The sequence below is a fragment of the Capricornis sumatraensis genome, chromosome 14 (genome assembly GCF_032405125.1).
Source record: "Capricornis sumatraensis isolate serow.1 chromosome 14, serow.2, whole genome shotgun sequence".
In the NCBI taxonomy this organism is placed as follows: domain Eukaryota; kingdom Metazoa; phylum Chordata; class Mammalia; order Artiodactyla; family Bovidae; genus Capricornis; species Capricornis sumatraensis.
In genome coordinates, this window is record NC_091082.1 from 40,112,805 (window position 1) to 40,137,284 (window position 24,480).

Consider the following 24,480-nt stretch of genomic DNA (forward strand, 5'->3'; position numbering starts at 1 on the left):
TAAGAATTTCAACAGAGTTAGAAAATATATAAAAAGAGCTAGAGCAAAGGAATATAAAAGCTAAAATGAAAAACATCATAGAAGGTATTGACAATAAGATTAGATGATACAGAGAAATTAATCAGTGGTCAGGAAGACAGAGTAGTGAAAACCATCTCCCTTTGGGACCATATCAATGCAACATCATACTAACATTTGCATTATTGGGGAGAAGATAAAAGAAAGGAGAAGAGAGAAAGAAAGGGGCAGAGAATTTATTTGAAGAAATAAGAGCTGAAAACTTCACTAACCTGAGAAAAGAAACAGATATCCAGGTCCAGGAAGCACAGAGGGTTGCCAAACAAGATGAACACAGAGACAAAATATAATTAAAGTGACCAAAAAAAAAAAAAAAAGATAAAGAGAGAACCTTAAGAGCAACAAGAGAAAAGCAACCAGTTATATATAGGGGAACTACCATAAGAGAATTATCTGACTTTTCAGGATAAACTCTACAGGCCAGAAGGAGTGGCACAATGTAAATAAAGAGATAAAAGGAAAAAACCTACAACCAAAAATAGCTGCTGCTGTTATTTAGTCACTAAGTCACGTCCAACTCTTTTGCAACCCCATAGACTGTAGCCCACCAGGTTCCTCTGTCCATGGGATTTCTCAGACAAGAATACTAGAGTGGCTTGCCATTTCCTTCTCCAGGGGATCTTCCCGACCCAGGGATTGAACCCGCATCTCCTGCATTGGCAGGCAAATTCTTTACCTCTAGGCCACCTGGGAAGATTAAACAGTTCGGTAAATACATCTAAATGTGCAGGTGTAATATACATATATATGTAATCTTTTACTAACCTTTAAAAAATAGTTGATCCAACACCACTTTCTTGATGTAATGCCAATAATTCCACCATCAGGAAGCTTTGCATTGCTTCCCAGTCTTGTAAATGTATCATAATTTTTTAAGTAGAGAACACCATTTATTAAAAAAAATATTCCATCCTGTGATAGGATCACATCAGACACATTGTGTCTTTCATCTTCAGTCAGAATATTTGGAGGCACTCTGATTCTGGTCCAAGTAAGGAATGAATCATTTGTCTGAAAGGTCTCCATGTCAGCTACCACCACAACAAATGAAGGAACACAAGCAGCCCAATTTGCTATTAACTGACTACCCCGCGGTGAAGATATTGGTAAAAACCCAGGAATCTCAGGTATTGTCAACAAAGGAAAAGTCAGCAGGAAAAGACTATTTGCAACAAAGCAGTCTAGAAAAGCCGCTCGATTTCCTCTAACCTCTTTCAGCACGTCATTTTCTGTCATTGGTACCGAGATATACCATTTCCTAAGAAGAGAAAAATAGAAAATACAAAAGTAAAATGCACCTCCTCCTTCTTCTCATCCATCTTGCATGGTGCTGACATTATCTTTTTTTAAAAATTTCTTATTCTTTTATTGGAGAATAATTGCTTTACAATGTTGTGGTGGCCTCTGCCATACATCAGTGCAAATCAGTCATAATTATATATATTATCCCTTCCTTCTTGAGCCTCCCTCCACCCCCCTCCCCCATTCCACCCCTCTAGGTCATCACAGAGCACCAGGTTGAGCTCCCTGTGTTATACAGGAACTTCCCACTAGTTTTCTATTTTACATTTTACATATTTTATATATGATAGTGTATATACGTTAGTGCTGCTTTCTTAATTTGTCCTACCCTCTCAGTCCCCTGCTGTGTCCACCAGACCATTATCTACAATTGCATCTCCAATTCTTCTCTGTAAATAGTTTCATCAGTACTATTTTTCTAGATTCCATATATATGCATTAATATTTCTTTCTGACTTACTTCACTCTGTATAACAGGCTCTAGGTTCATCCATCTCATTTATCATCTTTTACAAAAATTTTTATTTTTATCAACATAAGTTGGGTAAAACAAAACAAATAATATTAAAATGCCACCATGGCCCCATTTCTCCTCATTCCTCACTTTAGTTTCCAAAAGAAAACAGTTTTGATATTTGCAGCTCTTTGTTCTGAAATGTCTCCATTTTCTCAAATAAATATTCTTATACTGCTCTCTTAATATGTAATTTTGTTCATTATTGGCTTCTTATATGACACATGAAACTATTTCTGCCACATAGTATACCTACCTGTACATCTCTTTTTTCAAGTTAATATCATAGTGTTTAGCTAAATTTATAGTATTTACATTGTTATTTAATATATACATATTGTTAACTACTGAGAAAGTTATAATCAAGTTTTCCTATATGTATATTTACAATATTTCCCATAAAGTTAACAATTTCACTTTAAAAATGTGTTCAGTTTTTTAAGTTTTCCAGTAGGTAATTAAAATGGTGCTCCATAATATTTTCCTTGTGGTAAATGCAGAGGTAACCTAGTACTTGTTTCCTGAAATTTTCTTTCTTTATTCCTGGATTGAAGTCACCATTTACTGGGTCCAATGCTTTGATCTTTCTTTTTTTTGTTAAAAACACATTTTTTAGTACCTCTCTGTTGAAGGGTGTGTGAACATAAAATTTTTGAGACTCTGAATACCCCAAAATATCTTTATTTTACATTAACCAGCTAGATAATTTGGCTAGATAGAGACTTCAAAATTTTGAAGGCATTTTCTCCAGCCTTGTGTATTCAGTTTTACTAATGGGAAGTCAGACGACACATTGACTCTTATTATTTAAATGAGGTGCCTTTCTATAGGTTTTTAAAATCATCACTTTTTTTCTTCGTATTATAAAATTTGACAGGGCTGGGTCTATCTTTTGAAGTGGACACACAAATGTATTTGTGAAAACAAGCACTCTGATATGTATCTTAAAACTCAGGAGAAGTTCTAAGAATTTCTCAGCAGGGCAATTCAGGAGAGATCAGTTTATAGGATGTTCAGTAAATGCTTCTTGAGTTTCCTATTTCCTCGATGAATATACACTTGGTTGGTGGTGATGGCATTCTGCCCACTCAGAATGAGATCCTGCCAGGTGAAGGAAACCCCATGCTGGGGCAATTGAAGGGATGTCATCAAACTTCTATGCCCTAAACCATGGCACCATCAAACTTGATTCAATTATTGCTTTGGGCAAGCCACACCACTGACTGTAACATTGGTTTCAAGCACCAGTTGGTCTTTTCAAATCATCAGTATCATTTTGTTATTGTCCACTGACTATATAATAATCTCATATAAGCAGCCACAGAACAATTATGTATTGGTGACTATTTTGTTTGATTGGATAGTTGGTTATCTACAAGACCTAGGAAGGACCCAGGACTGAAGGCTTGGCCAAGCATATTGAGCTTTTCAGTTTTCCACGTCTATCATTTTGCTTTCAAACCTTTGATTTTTTTTTTAAAAAAATTGTGACTACATTTATACACGTTTCAAATTCCTTTCTTCTTTCTCATTTTATAGCATCTTAGTCACCTTTTATGTGTATGATATCGTCTCTTATTTCTGTGTACACAGTATATTTTTTTGTGAACTTTCTTTGGCTTCCTGCTGTGTGCTATGTCCTCTGAATTGAGTTGTTCTGTTTATTGACTTAGGTCTCTGAATCTGTTCGAAGCTTTCTGTAACTGGTGGTCCTTTAATATTTAAGGGAGAAGCAGAAACAAGTTGTGAGATACCTCTGAGGTATACCTCTTGTTCCTTTGGTGCCTCACTCTGCTTCTCCCCTCCTGATTCCAAATTTAAGTTATCTTAAGTAGTTCAGTTCAGTTCAGTTCAGTTCAGTTCAGTCGCTCAGTCATGTCCGACTCTTTGCAATCCCATGAATTGCAGCACGCCAGGCCTCCCTGTCCATCACCATCTCCCGGAGTTAACTCAGACTCACATCCATCGAGTCCGTGATGCCATCCAGCCATCTCATCCTCTGTCGTCCCCTTCTCCTCCTGCCCCCAATCCCTCCCAGCATCAAAGTCTTTTCCAGTGAGTCAACTCTTCACATGAGGTGGCCAAAGTACTGGAGCTTCAGCTTTAGCATCATTCCTCCCAAAGAAATCCCAGGGCTGATCTCCTTCAGAATGGACTGGTTGGATCTCCTTCCAGTCCAAGGGACTCTCAAGAGTCTTCTCCAACACCACAGTTCAAAAGCATCAATTCTTCGGCGCTCAGCCTTCTTCACAGTCCAACTCTCACATCCATACATGACCACAGGAAAAACCATAGCCTTGACTAGACGGAACTTAGTTGGCAAAGTAATGTCTCTGCTTTTGAATATACTATCTAGGTTGGTTATACCTTTTCTTCCGAGGAGTAAGCATCTTTTAATTTCATGGCTGCAGTCACCATCTGCAGTGATTTTGGAGTCCAAAAAAATAAAGTCTGACACTGTTTCCACTGTTTCCCCATCTATTTCCCATGAACTGATGGGACAGGATGCCATGATCTTCGTTTTCTGAATGTTGAGCTTTAAGCCAACTTTTTCGCTCTCCTCTTTCACTTTCATCAAGAGGCTTTTTAGCTCCTCTTCACTTCTGCCATAAGGGTGGTGTCTTCTGCATATCTGAGGTTATTGATATTTCTCCCGGCAATCTTGATTCCAGCTTCTGTTTCTTCCAGTCCAGCATTTCTCATGATGTACTCTGCATATAAGTTGAATAAGCAGGGTGACAATATACAGCCTTGACGTACTCCTTTTCCTATTTGGAACCAGTCTGTTGTTCCATGTCCAGTTCTAAGTGTTGCTTCCTGACCTGCATACAGATTTCTCAGGAGGCAGGTCAGGTGGTCTGATATTCCCATCTCTTTCAGAATTTTCCAGTTTATTGTGATCCACACAGTAAAAGGCTTTGGCATAGTCAATAAAACGAAAATAGATGTTTTTCTGGAACTGTCTTGCTTTTTCCATGATCCAGCGGATGTTGGCAATTTGATCTCTGGTTCCTCTGCCTTTTCTAAAACCAGCTTGAACATCAGGGAGTTCATGATTCACATATTGCTGAAGCCTGGCTTGGAGAATTTTGAGCATTACTTTACTAGCATGTGAGATGAGTGCAATTGTGCGGTAGTTTGAGCATTCTTTGGCATTGCCTTTCTTTGGAATTGGAATGAAAACTGATCTTTTCCAGTCCTGTGGCCACTGCTGAGTTTTCCAATATGCTGGCATATTGAGTGCAGCACTTTCACAGCATCGTCTTTCAGGATTTGAAAAAGCTCAACTGGAATTCCATCACCTCCACTAGCTTTGTTCATAGTGATGCTTTCTAAGGCTCACTTGACTTCACTTTCCAAGATGTCTGGCTCTAGATTAGTGATCACATCATCATGATTATCTGGGTCGTGAAGATCTTTTTTGTACAGTTCTTCTGTGTATTCTTGCCACTTCTTCTTAATATCTTCTGCTTCTGTTAGGTCCAGACCATTTCTGTCCTTTATCGAGCCCATCTTTGCATGAAATGTTCCCTTGGTATCTCTAATTTTCTTGAAGAGATCTCTAGTCTTTCCCATTCTGTTGTTTTCCTCTATTTCTTTGCCTTGATCCCTGAAGAAGGCTTTCTTATCTCTTCTTGCTATTCTTTGGAACTCTGCATTCAGATGCTTATATCTTTCCTTTTCTCCTTGGTTTTTTGCCTCTCTTCTTTTCACAGCTATTTGTAAGGCCTCCTCAGACAGCCATTTTGCTTTTTTGCGTTTCTTTTCCATGGGGATGGTCTTGATCCCTGTCTCCTGTACAATGTCACGAACCTCATTCCATAGTTCATCAGGCTCTCTATCTATCAGATCTAGGCCCTTAAATCTATTTCTCACTTCCACTGTATAATCGTAAGGGATTTGATTTAGGTCATACCTGAATGGTCTAGCACTTTCCCCTACTTTCTTCAATTTAAGTCTGAATTTGGTAATGAAGACTTCATGATCTGAGCCACAGTCAGCTCCCAGTCTTGTTTTTGTTGACTGTATAGAGCTTCTCCATCTTTGGCTGCATAGAATATAATCAATCTGATTTCGGTGTTGACCATCTGGTGATGTCCATGTGTAGAGTCTTCTCCTGTGTTGTTGGAAGAAGGTGTTTGCTATGACCAGTGCATTTTCTTGACAAAACTCTTAAGTAGTTATAATTTGTTAATTCAAATGCTTTCAGGAGGAGATATGCTAGGTTTCCACATTCAGGGAGCATGATTGCAGGTACCCTCAGTTCAGTTCAGTTCAGTTGCTCAATCGTGTCCAACTCTTTGTGACCCCATGAATCACAGCACGCCAGGCCTCCCTGTCCATCTCCAACTCCTGGAGTTCACTCAGACTCAAGTCCATCGAGTCAGTGATGCCATCCAGCCATCTCATCCTCTGTCGTCCCCCTCTCCTCCTGCCCCTAAGGAATTTCTATTCAGAATTCCCTTCTGCAAGCTCTCAATTAGCAGAATTTCTGTGCTCTATGAAGTCAGTTACCAGTTTCTCTCTCTGCTTTGTATTTTCTGTGCTTGCTTAAAAACTACTTAGAAAATTCAGTGGCCCATACATTATCTTCAGGAAAAAGTTCAAACTATTCCAGTACTTCAATGGAATCTTAATTTTTCCCCCTATTCAGTTTCACATGCCACATTATATTTCAGGTGTTCTTGTTCAGTCTCAGTTGTGTCCAACTTTTTGCTACTCCGTTGACTGCAGCATGGCAGGCTTCCCTGTCTTTCACCATCTCTTGGAGTTTTCTCAAACTCATGTCCATCGAGTTGGTGATGCCATCCAACCAGCTCATCCTCTGTCATCCCCTTCTCTTCCTGCCTTCAATTTTTCCCAGCATCAGGGTCTGTTCCAATGAGTCAGCTCTTCATATCGGGTGGCCAAAGTATTGGAGCTTCAGCTTCAGTATCAGTGCTTCCAATAAATATTCAGGGTTGATTCCCTTTAGAATGGATTGGATTGACCTCCTTGCAGCCCAAGGGACTCTCAAGAGTCTTCTCCAACACCACAGTTCAAAAGCATCAATTCTTTGGTTCTCAGCCTTCTTTATGGACCAATTCTCACATTCATGCATGACTACTGGAAAAACCATAACTTTGCCTAGATGGACCTTTGTTGGCAAAATAATGTCTCTGCTTTTTAAGACATTATCTGAGTTTATCATAGGTTTTCTTCCCAGGAGCAAGCGTCTTTTAATTTCATGGCTGCAGTCACAATCTGCAGTGATTTTTGAATCCAAGAAAATAAAGTCTGTCATTGTTTCATTGTTTCCCCGTCTGTTTGCCATGAAGTGATGACACCAGATGCCATGATCTTTGTTTTTTTAATGCTGAGTTTTAAGCCAACTTTTTCACTCTCCTCTTTCACTTTCATCACGAGATTCTTCTTCTTTGCTTTCTGTCATAAGGGTGGTGTCATCTGCATATCTGAGGTTATTGCTATTTCTCCTGGCAATCTTGATTCCCACTTGTGCTTCATCCAGCATGGCATTTCGCATGATGTGCTCTGCATATATTAAATAAACAGGGTGACAATATATAGCCTTGACGTACTTCTTTCCCAGTTTGGAACCAGTCTGTTGTTCCATGTCCAGTTCTAACTGTTGCTTCCTGACCTGCATACAGGTTTCTCAAGAGGCATGTCAGGTGGTCTGGTATTCCTATCTCTTGAAGAATTTTCCAGTTTGTTGTGATCCACACAGTGAAAGGCTCTGGCATAGTCAATAAGTAGGTGTTTTTCTAAAATTCTCTTGTTTTTTTGATGATCTAGCGGATGTTGGCAACTTGATGTCTGGTTCCTCTACCTTTTCTAAAGCCAGCTGGAACATCTGGAAGTTCTCGGTTCACGTACTGCTGAAGCCTGTCTTGGAGAATTTTGAGCATCACTTCATTAGTGTGTGAAATGAGTGCAATTGTGCGGTAGTTTCAGCATTCTTTGGTGTTGCCTCTCTTTGGATTGGAATGAAAACAGACCTTTTCCAGTTCTGTGGCCATTGCTGAATTTTCCAAATTTACTGGCATATTGAGTGCAGCACTATCACAGCATCATCTTTTAGGATTTGAAATAGCTCAACTGGAATTCCATCACCTCCATTAGCTTGTTTGTAGTGATGCTAAGGCCCCCTTGACCTCTTACTACAAAATGTCTGGCTCTAGGTGAGCAATCAAACCACCATGGCTATCTGCATCATTAAGATCTTTTTTGTATAGTTCTGTGTATTCTTTCCAACTCTTCTGCTTGTGTTAGGTCCATACCATTTTTATCCTTTACTGTGCCCATCTTTCCATGAAATATTCCCTTTGTATCTCTGATTTTCTTGACGAGATCTCTAGTCTTTCCCCATTCTGCTTCTTTTATCCCCTCCCCCCCCCCCTCTGTTTCTTTGCACTGTTCACTTAGGAAGGCTTTCTTGTCTCTCCTTGCTATTCTGTGAACTCTGTATTCAGATGGGTTTATCTTTCCTTTTCTCCTTTGCTTTTCATTTCTCTTCTTTTCTCAGCTATCTGTAAGGCCTCCTCAGACTACCATTTTGCCTTTTTGCATTCCTTTTTCTTGGGGATGGTCTTGATCACCACCTCTGGTACAATATTATGAACTTCCATCCATAGTTCTTCAGGTACTCTATCAAATCTAATCCCTGGAATCTATTTGTCATTTCCACTCTATAATCATAAGAGACTTGATTTAGGTCATATCTAAATGGTCTAGTGGTTTTCCCTACTTTCTTCAGTTTAAGTCTGAATTTGGCAATTAGGAGTTCATAATCTGAGCCACAGTCAGCTCCTGGTCTTGTTTTTGCTGACTGTATAGAGCTTCTTCCTCTCTGGCTGCAAGGAATGTAATCAATCTGATTTCGGTGTTGACCATCTGGTGATGTTCATGTGCAGAGTCATCTCTCATGTTGTTGGAAGAGGGTGTTTGCTCTGACTAGTGTGTTCTCTTGGCAAAACTCTGTTAGCCTTTTCCCTGATTCATTTTGTATTCCATGGCCAAACTAGCCTGTTACTCCAGGTATCTCTTGATTCTTACTTTTGCATTCCAATCCCCTGTGATGAAAAATACATCTTTTTTTTGCTGTTAGTTCTAGGTCCTGTAGGTCTTCATAGAACTGTTCAGCTTCTTTGGCATTAGTGGTTGGGGCATAGACTTGGATTACTGTGATACTGAATGGTTTGCCTTGGAAATGAACCGAGATCATTCTGTCGTTTTTGAGACTTTGTTGACTATGAGGGCTACTCCGTTTCTTCTAAGGGATTGTTGTCCATTCCAGTCCATTTTAGTTCACTGATTTCTAAAATGATGTTCATTCTTGCCATCTCTTGCTTGACCACTTCCAATTTACCTTGATTCATGGACCTAACATTCCAGGGATCTATGCAATACTGTTCTTTACAGGATTGGACTTTACTTTTACCACCAGACACATCCACAACTGGACATTTTTTCCACTTTGACTCAGACTTTTCATTCATTCTGGAGCTATTTCTCCACTCTTCTCCAGGAGCATTTTGGACAGCTTCCGACCTGGGGAGTTCATCTCTCAGTGTCACATCTTTCTGCGTTTTTATACTGTGCATGGGGTTCTTAAGGCAAGAATGTAGAAGTCGTTTGCCATTCCTTTTTCCTTCAATATTATGTTTGTGAAATACATTCATGTTGATTTGTGTTGCTGTGTTTATTCTCTCACAGCTGTATAATGTATTATTTCTATAGTGTAATTATGCAAGAGAATGTTTATCCATTCCTCTATGAAAGGAGATTAGAGTTTCAAATTTTTTCCTTTCAGAAAAATGCTGCTACAGATATACTTTCACATATCTCTTGATTCACCTGTGCATGGGTTTCTCTAAGGTCACCACAGGTGTTGAATTGCTCAAGATATATGCATCTTCAACTTTGTCTAACAATGTAAAAATATCTTTCAAATTGCTTGTGCCAATTTATACTTCTGCTAGCAATGTATGTAAGTGTTCCCATTGTTGCACATTGCTATGGTGTGAATGTTTGTGTTTGCTCAGTATTCATATATTGAAATCTTAATGCCCAATATGATCGTAATAGTGAGGCCTTTGGAGAAGGTGATGGCACCCCACTCCAGTACTCTTGCCTGGAAAATCCCATGGACGGAGGAGCCTGGTAGGCTGCAGTCCATGGGGTCGCAAAGCGTCGGACGTGACTGAGTGACTTCCCTTTCACTTTTCACTTTCGTGCATTGGAGAAGGAAATGGCAACCCACTCCAGTATTCTTGCCTAGGGAATCCCAAAGCCTGGTGGGCTGCCGTCTATGGGGCCGCACAGAGTCGGACACGACTGAAGTGACTTAGCAGCAGCAGCAGCAGTGAGGCCTTGGAGAGGTAATTCATGAGGGTAGAGCTCTCATAAGTGGGATTAATGCCCTTGTAAAAGAACCCCAAGAGAGCTCCCCAACCTGTTCTGCCATGTGAGGATACAGTGTGAATTCTGACACCCAAAAGAGGGCCTTCAATCAACCATATTGGCACCCTGATTTCAGATTTCCAGCCTCCAGAACTGTGAAAAATAAGCTTCTGTTGTTATAAAGTCACCCAGCTTGTGGCATTTTGTTACAGAAGCCTGAATAGACTGACATGTTTTCATTAATAACATTATAAAATGTTAACATATTTATCAGTCTCTGTGTGTAAAATGATCCTCTTTGGGCTATTAATATTTTTCTCTAATTATCAATAAAGTCAAACATCATTTCATGTACCTATTAATGAGTGTTTATCAAATCTTTGATTTTATAATGAGATACTTTTATTAATTATAGAAATTATTTTCTATGCTGAGGCAATAAAAGTATTATCCCATCTCTTTCTAAAAGTTCTCAGCTTAGCCTTTCATATGTATGTCTTCTGAAGTTGTTTTATTATTATTATTATTAATCTGAGATTATTTTAATGTATGATATGAGGTAAGTACTAAGCTGCCCTGATAGCTCAGTTGGAAAAGAATCCACTTGCAATGAAGAGACCCTGGTTCAAGTCCTGGGTCAGGAAGATCCGCTGGAGAAGGGATAGGCTACCCACTCCAGTGGTCTTGGGCTTCCCTTGTGGCTCAGTTGGTAAAGAATCCACCTGCAATGTGGGGGACTTGGGTTCAATCCCTGGGTTGGGAAGATCCCCTGGAGAAGGGAAAGGCTACCTACTCCAGTATTCTGGCTAGGAGAATTCCATGGACTAAGTCCATGGGGTCTCAAAGAGTCGGACACGGGTAAGTGACTTTCACTTTCACTTTCATTAGGTAAGTAATATACGATATGAGGTAAGAATAAAGCTTCATTCTGTCCCTATTGAGATTACATGCAGTTTTCTCCTTTAATCTATTAATGTAATAAATTATGTTAAAACATTTAAAATATCATAGTAAGCTTGCACTTCTGGTATAAACCAACTTGATTATATGTCATTTCTCTTTTCATATATTATTGGATTTATTTTGCTAATATTTTATTCAGAATTTTGCATCTAGGTTCATAAACGTCATCAGCATAGAAGTTTTCTTTCTCATATACACCTTGCCTGAATTGGTGTATGCAAACTTGATAACTTCATTTTGCAAGTTAGGATGGAAATTTTCTGTGCTAGTGCTCTCTCACCCTCCTTAAAGATTGTTAAATACTGATTAAGTTTCTTCATAGTTAAAATATTGCTCAACTCCTGTATTTCCTTTTGAGTCATGTTTGAAAAACTATTTTCTAGAATGTTTTTTCTTTAAGTTTTCAGATGTATTGGTCTATAATTGTTTATGTATCTGTTCCATCACTAATCTTTTTTCCTTTTTAAGAATGTAGATTAGTCTTTCCACATTTTTTCACATTTCTGGTTCATATAAACCCTTTTATCTCAACTCAATGCCACCTCTAAGATGGTATCTAAATATATTTCTCTCTGTATTATCATTTAGTATAGTTTTTCATAGTTCTTGATACAATATGTTATTTACATATTTACTTGTTAATTATCCATTTCCTATGTTAGAATAATTTGAATTCTTGAATTCCCAATTAAAATTTGAATATAGAAGGTAGGGACCTTGACTGTACCCCTAGTTTCTAACAGTAGCTTGATTAGTAGATGTACAACAAACATTTGCTGAATTAATTGTGAAAAACAACTGATATACATGTTGCCAAAAAACTAAGTTAAATCTATACTTGTTCTGTATTAGTTACCATAAAGTTGAATTTCTTTTTTAATTAGCTTGCCATATAACTTATTTTATTTTATTAAAGTACAGTTGACATATAATATTATGTTCATTTCAGGTGTACAACATAGTGATTTGACAATCAAAGTAATAACACAGTGATCATCATGATAAATTTAGTAATCATTTGTTACCACACAAAATTATTACAGTATTATTGCTATATTCCTATACTGTATATTATATCCCTGTGAATTATTATTATCCTTGTGTAATTACAGGTTTGTACCTCTTAATTCCCTTCACTTATTTCAGCCACCCGTTTGTTCTCTGTAACTACATCTGTTTCTATTTTACTTTGTTTGACTTTTAGATTTCACATACAAGTGAGGTCATACAGTATTTTTCTTCCTTTGTCTGACCTACTTCATTTACCATAATACGCTCTAGGTCCATTCATGTTGTAAATAGCAGGATTTCATTATTTTTTATGCCTGAGTAATAGTTCACTGTGTCTGTGTGTGTATCCCATCTTTATTGGTTCATCTACTGATGGATATTTAGGTTGCTTCCGTATCTTGGCTATTGTAAATAATGCTGCAGTGAACACATCTATCTTTTCAATTTAGTGTTTTTATTTTCTTAGGGCAAATATCCAGAAGTGGAATTGCTAGATCATATGGTAGTTCTTTGGAGAAGGAAATGGCAACCCACTCCAGTGTTCTTGCCTGGAGAATCCCAGGGACGGGGGAGCCTGGTGGGCTGCCGTCTATGGGGTCGCACACAGTCGGACACGACTCAGGCGCCTTAGCAGCAGCAGCAGCAGCATGGTAGTTCTATTTTTAATTTCTTGAGGAAGTTCTTCCATAGTGGCTATGCCAGTTAACATTCCCACCAAGAGTGCGTGTTGTTTAGTTGCTCGGTAGTATCCGACTCTTTGTGACTCCATGGACTGCAGCACACCAGGCTTCCCTGTCTTTTACTCTTTCCTGGAGCTTGCTCAAACTCATGTCCATTAAGTCCATGATGCCGTCCAACCATCTCATCCTCTGTTGCCCCACTCTCCTCTATCATTCCCAGCATCACGGTGTTCTCCAGTGAGTCGGTTCTTCACATCGGGTGGCCAAAGTATTGGAGCTTCAACTTCAGTATCAGTCCTTCCAATGAATATTCAGTGTTGATTTCCCTTAGAATTGACTGGTCTGATCTCCTTCCTGTCCAAGGGACTCTCAAGAGTCTCAAGTGTCTTCTCCAGCACCACAGTTCAAAAGCATCAATTCTTCTCCGCTCAACCTTCAACTCTCATACCCATAAATAACTACTGGGGTCATGTACTACATGGAGTGTACTACATATATTTATTATATGCAGTGTGTCAGGGTTCCCTTTTCTCCATATCCTTGCCAACATTTGTTATTTTGTTATCTTTTTGATCATCAAAAAGATGGTATCTCACTGTGGTTTTGATTTGTATTTCCCTGAGTATTAGTCATATTGAGCATCTTTTCATATGTCTATTGGTCATTTATATGCATTCTTTGGAGAAATGTCTTTTCACATCATCTTCCCATCTTTAAATTGGATTTTACTTGACATTGATTTGTATGACTTCTTTATACAATCTAGATATTATTGATTATTTGCTTTTCTGTGCAAAGGGTTAGCCCATCTAGATATTAGCTTATTAGACATAACATTTGCTAATATCCTCTCCAATCAGGAGTTTGCCTTTCCATTTTACTGATGGTGTCCTTCTCTGTGCGATAGTGTTTTAGTTTGGCAATTACCTAGTGGTCAACTGGTTAAGTGGTTAGGATTTGGTGCTTTCACTGCTATAGGCCCAGATTCAATCCCTGGTTGGGGAAACTAAGATCCTATAAATTGGGTGGCATGCCTCTTCCCTCCCTGGCCAAAAAAAAAAAAAAAAAAAAAAACCAAGCTTTTGATGCAGTCCATTTGTTTATATTTGCTTTTGTTGTCCTTGCCTGAGACCAAACCAGAAAAACACTATCAATACCAACATCAAAGAGCACAGAGATTGTGTTTTCTTCTAGGAGTTTCATCACCCCAGAGGTTATACTTTAGTCTTTAATTCATTCTGAGTTTATTTTTATATATGGTGTAAGAAATTGGCCCAGTTTTATTCTTTTCTCCATTGTATATTCTTGTCTCCTTTACTGTAGATTAATTGACCATATAAATGTGGGTATATTCCTGGGTTCTCTATTCTGTTCCATTGACCTATGTGTCTATTTTTGCACCAGTATCATACTTTTAAATGACTATAACTATGAAATTACTGTTACTATAATGCTGTTGTATAGTTTCAATTAGATTGTGATTCCTCTAGCTATGTTCTTCTTTCTCAAGGTTGCTTTAATATTCAGGATCTTTTGTATTTTCATACATGTTGTAGGATTATTTTAGCTCTGTAAAAAATGCCATTGGTATTTTGATAGGAATTGCACTGAATCTGTAGATTGATTTGGGTAGTATGGGCATATAACAATATTAGTTTTTCCAGTTTATGAGCAAGTAATATGTTTCCATTTATTTGTGTCTTCTTCAGTTTCCTTTATTAGTGTCTTATACTTTTCAGAATACAGGTTTTTAACCTCCTTGGTTAAATTTATTCCTATGTATTTTATTCTTTTTGATGCAATTATAAGTGGGATTGTTTTCTTAATTTCTGTCATAGTTTTGTTACTAGCATATAGAAATGCAACAGATTTCTATATGCTAATTTTATTTTCTGCAACTTTACTTTTTTTTTTTTTAGTTCTAATAGTATTTTGGTAGGATCAATAGGATTTTTAATATATAATACCATGTCATCTGAAAACAGTTTTACTTTTTCCTTTCCAATATGGATTGATTGATTTATTTTTTAATGTCTGACTGCTGTGGATGAAAATTTTTATACTATGTTGCCGGGGTCCAGCCCCGGTGGATCCAGGGAATTCGAAGCGTGGATGGCATTGGCGTGAGAAAGACTTATTTATTTATTGACATAAGATTAGATTAAGAAACATCAGTGTAGTAGGAAAATTAAGTGGAAGAAGAGGGCTGAATAGCTTGGATTACGCGGAAGACCAATGGAATTCCAGACAAGGAATTTGCACCATCTACATTGGGCCACTGGTGCTCGCTTGAATATCTAAGGGTGCCTCGCCATAGGCTCCCTTTCGCGCGGGACTTAACAGCCAGGGCAAGTAAGTAGACTTGGTGAGCCTCCGCGCCCCAGATGGAAATTCAGCCTGAAATTAAAGTAAAGAGCAGAGGGAGGGAAAGGGAGAGAAGAAGAGAGAGAGAGAGATGGGGGGAGCCAGATTCCCAAGAAACCAGGCCGAGAGACTAGTCCGAGAAACTGGTCCAATCCTTTATTGTTCAGAAGGCCTTTTATACTTTTGATAAAACATGGAGATCAATGGGTAACACAAAGTTATGCAGCGTTAGCAGTCCAGACTCTTATCAAAACGAGGCTTTTCTCTCTGCATACCTAATTGTATACACAAGTCTTAGGTAATTTACATCACATTCCAGCCAAAAGGGCCAATTAACATTTTACAGCCTTTTTTCTGATAAGGGTTTGTCAACCAGAAGACTTATTTGTGTTGATCTTCTCAAGGTCTGGTGCCACTCTCAGAAAGCACTAAATAAAGTTACATTCTTACATAACAAGGATACAAGAGGAGTGCAGTGATACATAACAAAGAGAAAACTAATTAACTCAAAAGTCTAGTGTCCCTAACATCAAAACTACTATATATCCTTTTCCATATCCCATATACATTGATTAACATCCTCCCAGGTGCCTAAAAGATAAAAGAATATGGAGGCCTGGCGGCAATCATTGAGTCAACAGTGAAAACCAATCACCAGTATGATTTTTAACTCAGAAAAGGCTCTGTATCTTTAAGATGCTTTTAAGCTTTGTGCTTCCCGCGGTTGGGGGGCTGTAAGCAATTCACAAGCTGTAAGAGGTCTGGGGAACCTGTTAGGCAGGCTAGAGAGCTATCAGAGGGGTTTAACTGAAACATCCCTTTCAAATGCGGAAGACTAAAGCCCTGAACTGACTTTTTTCCAGAGAATATCAGAAAAGTGGAAAAGCAGAGCACAAAAGCCGGCAGATTTTTTGTTGGGGTACATGCTTAGGAATTTCCAGAGGGGCCCCTGAAGTCTGAACATGCCTTGCGTATGTCAGCTTCCTTCCTCATGACCTTGTCATGGGCGGGATTCCTCACACTGGCTTCCGGCACTATGTTAATGAAAGTGGAGAGAGTGGACATCCTTGTCTTGTTTTGTGATCATAGGGAAATGCTTTCAGCCTTTCACCATTAAGTATAATATTAGCTGTGGGTTTATCATATGTGGCCTTTTTATGTTCAGATATGTTCATATGGGCTTCCTAGGTGGCTCAGTGGTAAAGAATCTGCCTGCCAATGCAGGAAACATACGTTTGATCCTTGGGTTAGAATATCCCCTGTAGGAGGAAATGGCAACCCACTCCGGTATTCTTGGCTGGAGAATCCCAGGGACAGAGGAGCCTGGCGGGCTACAGTCCATGGGGTCATAAAGAGTCGGAAACAACTAAGACTGAGCACACACACATTTCCTTTGTAGGCACTTTGTTGAGGGCATCCATCATAAATGGATGTTGAATTTGTGAAAAGTCTTTTTGTGCATCTATTGAAATAATCCCATGATTTTTATCTTTTATTTAGTTAATGTGGTGTATCACAGTGATTGATTTGTGGCTATTCATTCACCCTTCTTTCCCTGGGATAAATCTCACTTGATTATGGTATATGATTTTTTTTAAATGAATTGTTGAATTTGGTTTGTTAATATTTTGTTGAGTAATTTTGCCTCTGTGTTCATTAGTGATATTGGCTTGTAATTTTCTTCTTCATAGTGTCTATGTCTGGTTTTAGTACCAAGGTGATGCCAGCCTCATAGAATGAGTTTCTGTTCAGTTTTTGGGGGGATAGTTTAAGAAGAATAATTATTAAGTCTTCATTAAATGTTCAGTAGAATTCACATGTAAAGGCATCTAGTCCTGGACTTTGGTTGGTTAGAATTTTTTGATGACTGATTCAATTTACTCACTAATAATTGGTCTGTGCAGATTTTCTGTTTCTTCCGGATTCAGTCTTAGAAGATTGTATGTTTCTAGGAATCCTTCCATTTCTCTGGTTTGTCCTATTTGTTGGTGTATAATTTTTCATAAGTAATTTCTTATATTTGTATTTCTATGGTGTCCATTTTAACTTCTCTTTCACTTCTGAGTTTATTTATCTGGGCCAAATCTCTTTTTTCTTGATGTGTCTGGCTAATGTTTTATCAACTTTGTTTATCTTTTCAAAGAACAAACTCTTCATTCACCCTTCCTTCCTTCTTTCCCTCTTTGTTTCATTTGTTTTCACTATGATTTCATTATTTCTTTCCTTCTACTAGCTTGGACTTTGTTTATTCTTTTTCTAGTTCCTTTAGGTATAAGTTTAGATTATTTGTAATTTTCTTCTTTCCTGATGTAATCTGTATTGCTATAAACTTCTCTCTTAGAATTGCCTTTCTTGCATCCCATAGACTTTAGAATGTTATATTTCCACTTTCATTTGTCTCAAGGTGTTAGTTTATTTTCTTTTTGACATTTACAGTGACCACCAATGGTTGTATAGATTCCATGTGCTTGTGCTTTTACCTAGTTTCTTCTTGTAGCTGATTTCTAGTCTCATACCATTATGACACTGATTCCACTGTTTCCCCATCTATTTGCCATGAAGTGATGGGACTGGATGCCATGATCTTCATTTTCTGAATGCTGAGCTTTAAGCCAACTTTTTCACTCTCCTCTTTCCCCTTAATCAAGAGGCTTTTTAGTTCCTCTTCACTTTCTGCCATAAGGGTGGTGTCTTCTGCATATCTGAGGTTATTGATATTTCTCCCGGCAATCTTGATTCCAGCTTGTGGTTCTTCCAGCCCAGTGTTTCTCATGATGTACTCTGCATACAAGTTAAATAAGCAGGGTGACAATATACAGCCTTAACGTACTCCTTTCCCTATTTGGAACCAGTCTGTTGTTCCATGTCCAGTTCTAACTGTTGCTTCCTGACCTGCATATAGGTTTCTCAAGAGGCAGGTCAGGTGGTCTGGTATTCCCATCTCTTTCAGAATTTTCCAGTTTATGTGATCCACACAGTCAAAGGCTCTAGCATAGTCAATAAAGCAGAAATAGATGTTTTTCTGGAACTCTCTTGCTTTTTCCATGATCCAGCGGATGTCAGCAATTTGATCTCTGGTTCCTCTGCCTTTTCTAAAACCAGCTTGAACAACTGGAAGTTCACGGTTCATGTATTGCTGAGGAAACAGTGGAAAGTGTCAGACTTTATTTTTTGGGGCTCCAAAGTCACTGCAGATGGTGACTGCAGCCATGAAATTAAAAGATGCTTACTCCTTGGAAGGAAAGTTATGACCAACCTAGATAGCATATTCAAAAGCAGAGACATTACTTTACTAACAAAGGTCTGTCTAGTCAAGACTGTGGTTTTTCCAGTGGTCATGTTTGGATATGAGAGTTGTACTGTGAAGAAAGCTGAGCGCCAAAGAATTGATGCTTTTGAACTGTGGTGTTGGAGAAGACTCTTGAGAGTCCCTTTGACTGCAGAGATCCAACCAGTCCATTCTGAAGGAGATCAGCCCTGGGATTTCTTTGGAAGGAATGATGCCAAAGCTGAAACTCCAGTACCTTGGCCACCTCATGTGAAGAGTTGACTCACTGGAAAAGACTCTGATGTTGGGAGGGATTGAGGGCAGGAGGAGAAGGGGACGACAGAGGATGAGATGGCTGGATGGCATCACTGACTTGATGGACATGAGTTTGAGTGAACTCTGGGAGTTGGTGATGGACAGGGAGGTCTGGTGTGCTACGATTCATGGGGTTGTAAAGAGTCAGACACGACTGAGTGACTGAACTGAACAGAACCATTATGACTGGAAAAAATGCTCAATATGATTTCAATCTTTTTAAATTTATTGAGACTCATTTGTGTTCTTACATGTAACCTATCCTGGAGAATACTCCATGTGTACCTAAAAGAATGTGTATTCTGAAGTTTTGGAGTGGAATGCTCTGTATGCATCTCATAAGGTCATCTGTTTTAATATGTCATTTAATGCCAGTGTTTCCTTATTGGTTTTCTGTATAGATAATCTGCCCATTAATATAAGTGGGGTTTAAAGGACCCTGTTGTTATTGTATTACTGTCAACTTCTCCTGTTATGTCTGTTAATATTTCCTTTATGTATTTAGGTATTCCTAAGTTGGGTACTTATATATTTACAAGTGTTATATATTCTTCTTGGATTGATCTCTTTATCATTATTTATGTTCCAATTTGTCTTTCATTACAGTTCATCTTAAAGTCTATTTTGTCCAATATAAATATTGCTACCCCAGCTGTATTTTTGCTTTCATTTTCATGGAATACAGGCATTCTTTGGCGATATTATGGGTTCAGTTCCAGACCATCGCATAAAGCACATATTGAGGTAAAGCAAGTCACATGATTGTTTTTGTTTCCCAGTGCATAGAAATATTATGTGTACATGCTGTAGTCTATTGAGTGTCCAACTGTCTAAAAGAAAAACATATATAACTTTATCAAAAAGACTTTATTGGTAAAAAATACTAACCAAAATTTGAGTCTTCAGCTAATTGTGATCACTTTGCAATAGTAGTATCAAAGATCACTGATCATAGACCACCATTAATACTTGTTGATCTTCAGTCACAAAGTCATGTCTGACTCTTTGTGACCCCATGGACTGCAGCACACCAGGCTTCTTTCCCTCTCCCTCCCTATCTCCTAGAGTTTGCTCAAACTCATGCCCATTGAGTCTACGATGCCATCCAACCATGTCATCTTCTGTTGCCCCCTTCTCCTCTTGCCCTCAATCTTTCTTAGCATCAGGCACGTTGCATCAGGTGGCCAAACTGTTGGAGCTTCAGCTTCAGCATCAGTCCTTCTAATGAATATTCAGGGTTGATTTCCTTCAGGATTGATTGGTTTGATCTCCTCAATGTACAAAGGACTCCCAAGAGTCTTCTCCAGCACCACAATTCGAAAGCATCAATTCTTTGGCACTTTGTCTTCCTTATGGTCCAACTCTCACATTCATACCTGACTACTGGAAAGACCATAGCATTGACTATATGGACCTTTGTCAGCAAAGTGATGTCTCTGCTTTTTAATATTCTGTCTGCTGTCTAGGCTTGTCATAGCTTTCCATACAAGAAGCAAGCATCTTCTAATTTCATGGCTATAGTCATTAATATTATTACTACATAAAATATAATATAATAACATAAACAATAACAAAAAGTTTGAAATATTGCAAGAATTACAAAATGTGGCATAGAGACACAAAATGAACAACTGCTGTTATAACAATGGTACCGAGAGTATTGAAAGATGCAGAGCTGCCAAAAGCCTTCAATTATAAAGTAAAGCACAATAAAATAAGGTATGCCTGTATCTTTTTCCACTCTTTCACTTGCAGTCTGTGTGTATGTCTTTGGATCTGAAGTGAATCTGTTATAGGCAGCATATATATGGGTCTTGTTTTTCAATCCATTCATCACTCTGTATCTTTTGATGGGAGCATTTAGCTCATTTACATTTGAAGTAATTATTGATATATATGTACTTACAAACAAACAAAATGGCATTGATTTATATGCCATTTTGTTTATTGTCTTCTGGTGACTTTTGTTGCTGTTGTTGTTCTCTGTTACCTTCTTCTTCTCTTACTATCTCTGCTTCTATTTTGATGACTTTAGTGCAATACCTGCATTCCTTTCCCTTTATTTTTGGTGACTCTATTGGCTTTTGGTTTGTGGTTACATGAGGTTCTTATATAACAATCTATGTATACAGCAGCTTATTTTAAGTGGATGCATGTTCTAAATTGTTTGAGCATGTTCTAAAATCACCCTTTACTTTAACCATAAATTGAATTTTGATCTCCTAGAATGAATCTGCTCTCTCAGGTCTCTGTTTGAAGGCTCTCCTATATGTTGCCCCCACTGTTTGAAAGGCTCCTTCAGTTGGCTGACTTTTATTTTCTTTCAATAATGCAGATGTCACCTCTTTAGGAAAGTCCTCTCTGAGCCTTAGTGCACCTTCCAAGCCTCAGTTGGTACACCTTCTATATATTCCACTTCACCTTGGGTTCACTTCTATCACAGCATCTATTTGTTTACTTGTCTTGCCCACTAAACTATAACATTGTTGTCTGGAAGTACTAAATATTTTAGTTATAAGCACCTTGCCCTTTGCCTCAGTTCAATTCAGTTCAGTAACTCAGTCGTGTCTGACTCTTTGTGACCCCATGGAATGTAGCACACCAGGCTTCCCTGTCTATCACCAACTCCTGGAGCTTGCTCAAACTCATGTCCATTGAGTCAGTGATGCATTCCAACCATCTCATCCACTGTCACCCTCTTCTCCTCCTACCTTCGATCTTTCCCAGCATCAGGGTCTTTTCCAGTGAGTCAGTTCTTGGCATCAGGTGGACAAAGTATTGGAGTTTCAGCTTCAGCATCAGTCCTTCCAATGAATATTCAGGACTGATTTCCTTTAGGATGGACTGCTTGGATCTCCTTGCAGTCCAAGGGACTCTCAAGAGTCTTCTCCAACACCACAGTTCCAAAGCATCGGTTCTTTGGTGCTCACCTTTCTTTATAGTCCAACTCTCACATCCATACATGACTAATGGAAAAACCATAGCCTTGACTAGATGGACCTTTGTTGGCAAAGTAATGTCTCTGCTTTTTAATATGCTGTCTAGGTTGGTCATAACTTTTCTTCCAAGAAGAAACTGTCTTTTAATTTCATGGCTGCAGTCACCATCTGCAGTGATTTTGGAGCCCCCCAAAATAAAGTCTGTCACTGTTTCCACTGTTTCCCCATCTATTTGCCATGAAGTGATGGGACCAGATGCTATGATCTTAGTTTTCTGAATGTTGAGTTTTAAGCCAACTTTTCCACTCTCCTCTTTCACTTTTATCAAGAGGCTCTTTAGTTCTTATTTGCTTTCTGCCATAACGGTGGTGTCATCTGCATATCTGAGGTTATTGCTATTTCTCCTGGCAATCTTGATTCCAGCTTGTGCTTTATCCAGTCTGGTATTTCTCATGATATACTCTGCATATAAGTTAAATAAGCAGGGTGAAAATATACAGCCTTGGATTATCAATCAAGCCTAGGTGCTTGATCGATTACGGAAGGCTGGCTATTTGTATATAAATCAATGAAGTTAGAACAAATCCTCACAAGCTTTACAAAAATAAACTCAAAGTGGCTTAAAGACTTTAAAATATGACACCATAAAACTCTTAGATGAGAACATAGGCAAAACATTCTCTGACATAAATTGTACCAGTGTTATTTTAGGTCAGTCTTCCAAGGCAGTAGAAATAAAAGCAAAAATAAACAAATGGGACCTAACCAAACTTATAAGCTTTTGTATAGCAAAGGAAACCATAAACAAAATGAAAAGACAACTTACAGACTGGGGGAAAATATTTTCAGATTATGTGATCCACAAGGGATTAAGTTCCAAAATTGATATATAGCTCATACAATAGCAAGAAACCCTGAACAACCCAATGAAAAGATGGGCAGAAGATCTAAACAGACATTTCTCCAAAGAAAACATACAGATGGCTAATAAACACATGAAAAAATGTTCTTATTGCTAATTATTATAGAAATGCAAATCAAAACTACAATGAGGTATCACCTCAAACCAATCAGAATGGCCATCATTAAAAATGTTTATAAATAATAAATGCTGGAGAGGGTATGGAGAAAAGGGAACCCTCCTACACTGTTGGTAGGAATGTAAATTGGGGCAGCCACTATGAAAAACAGTATGGAGGTTCCTCAAGAAATGAAAAACAGAGTTACAGTATGACCCTGCAATCCCATTCCTGGGCATATATCTGGACAAAACTACAGTTTGAAAAGATACACGCATCCCAGTGTTCACTGAAGCACTATTTACAATAGCCAAGACATGGAAAGAACATAAGTGTCCATCAACAGATGAATGGATAAAGTGGTGTGGTACATATACACAATGGAATATTATTAAGTCATAAAAAGAACGCAATAAGGCCATCTGCAGCAACATGAATGGACCTAGAGATTATCATACTAAGTGAAGTAAGTCAGAAAGAGAAAGATAAATACCATATGCTATCACGTATATGTGCAATCTAAAATATGACACAAATGAACTTATCTACAAAATAGAAGCAGACTTACAGACATAAAGAAGAGACTTGTAGTTGCCAAGGAAGGGAGGAATGAGGAGGGATAGATTGGGAGACTGAGATTAACAGATGCAAACCAGTATATATAGGATGGATAAACAACAAGGTCCTATTGCGTAGCACAGGGAATTATATTCAGTATCTTTTGACAAACCATAATGGAAAAGAACATGAAAAGAATGTGTGTGTGTGTGTGTGTGTGTGTGTGTGTATAACTGAATCACTTTGCTATACAGTAGAAATTAACACAACATTGTAAACCAACTATACTTCACTAAAATAAAATTTCAAAAAAGTTTGTTTAAACCCCATGATCACCTACTAACTTTAATAATAACCAGTTTTACTTTTCAGATGTGTGTTTGTGTGTATGCCCCTGCACTGAAATAATGGTAATAACTGTGCTATCAGTCATACCACCGTGGCTCATTTTAAAGAACCAGTAGAAAACATTTTGCAGTATTGTCAAGATTTGCTACTATCCTGAATGAGACTTTTTCATTGACCTTTAGCTATTTAAACAAATTGTGAACCTAATCCAGGACTGTGACTGGTATTTTCTAAGTTGGTAACCAGTTCTGATTATCACAATTTTTATGTGTTAAAAGAAGCTACTTAGAAATTACATAGAAGATACTCCATGAAATTTTACTGGGGTTTTTAAATATCTTGAAGTTCTGATAATAATTTTACTTAATTTTAAAGATAAATTTCACATCTTAAATTTAAAAATTAAATACCCATCCTCCATTGTTTCTTGTGGAAAATAAACTTTTCTCTTCAGAATTGTATATATGAAAGGCTTCTGTCCCAAAGCCGCAAACTGCTTGCTAAGTACTAAGGAATACTGCAAAAAAAAAAAAAAAAAAGGTTTCTCTCTTTACTCTTTTCATAGCCAAAGTTATCCTGAAATTACACCGTGATATATTAAATTTATTATTTTAGTTAAGACATTGCTTACATTTATAAATTTACCACATTCTCAAGATTCAGCTTTACTTTTTCCCTAGTATATGGTCTCCTCCCCAGTAGAACTTTATGAATTATA

At 38.0% G+C, this 24,480-nt stretch overlaps 1 protein-coding gene across 1 annotated transcript in view; it reads right to left on the reverse strand.

The window, feature by feature from the left end:
• The window catches only part of CATSPERE (catsper channel auxiliary subunit epsilon), a 147,554-nt gene that overhangs the window by 78,092 nt on the left and 44,982 nt on the right, over positions 1-24,480 (reverse strand). Inside the window, exons 8-9 of the mRNA XM_068985726.1 lie at positions 24,173-24,279; positions 844-1,336 (exon numbers count right to left, since the gene is read on the reverse strand). Of these exons, the coding sequence (XP_068841827.1) occupies positions 844-1,336; positions 24,173-24,279 (600 nt within the window). The remainder of the gene's footprint in view (positions 1-843; positions 1,337-24,172; positions 24,280-24,480) is intronic.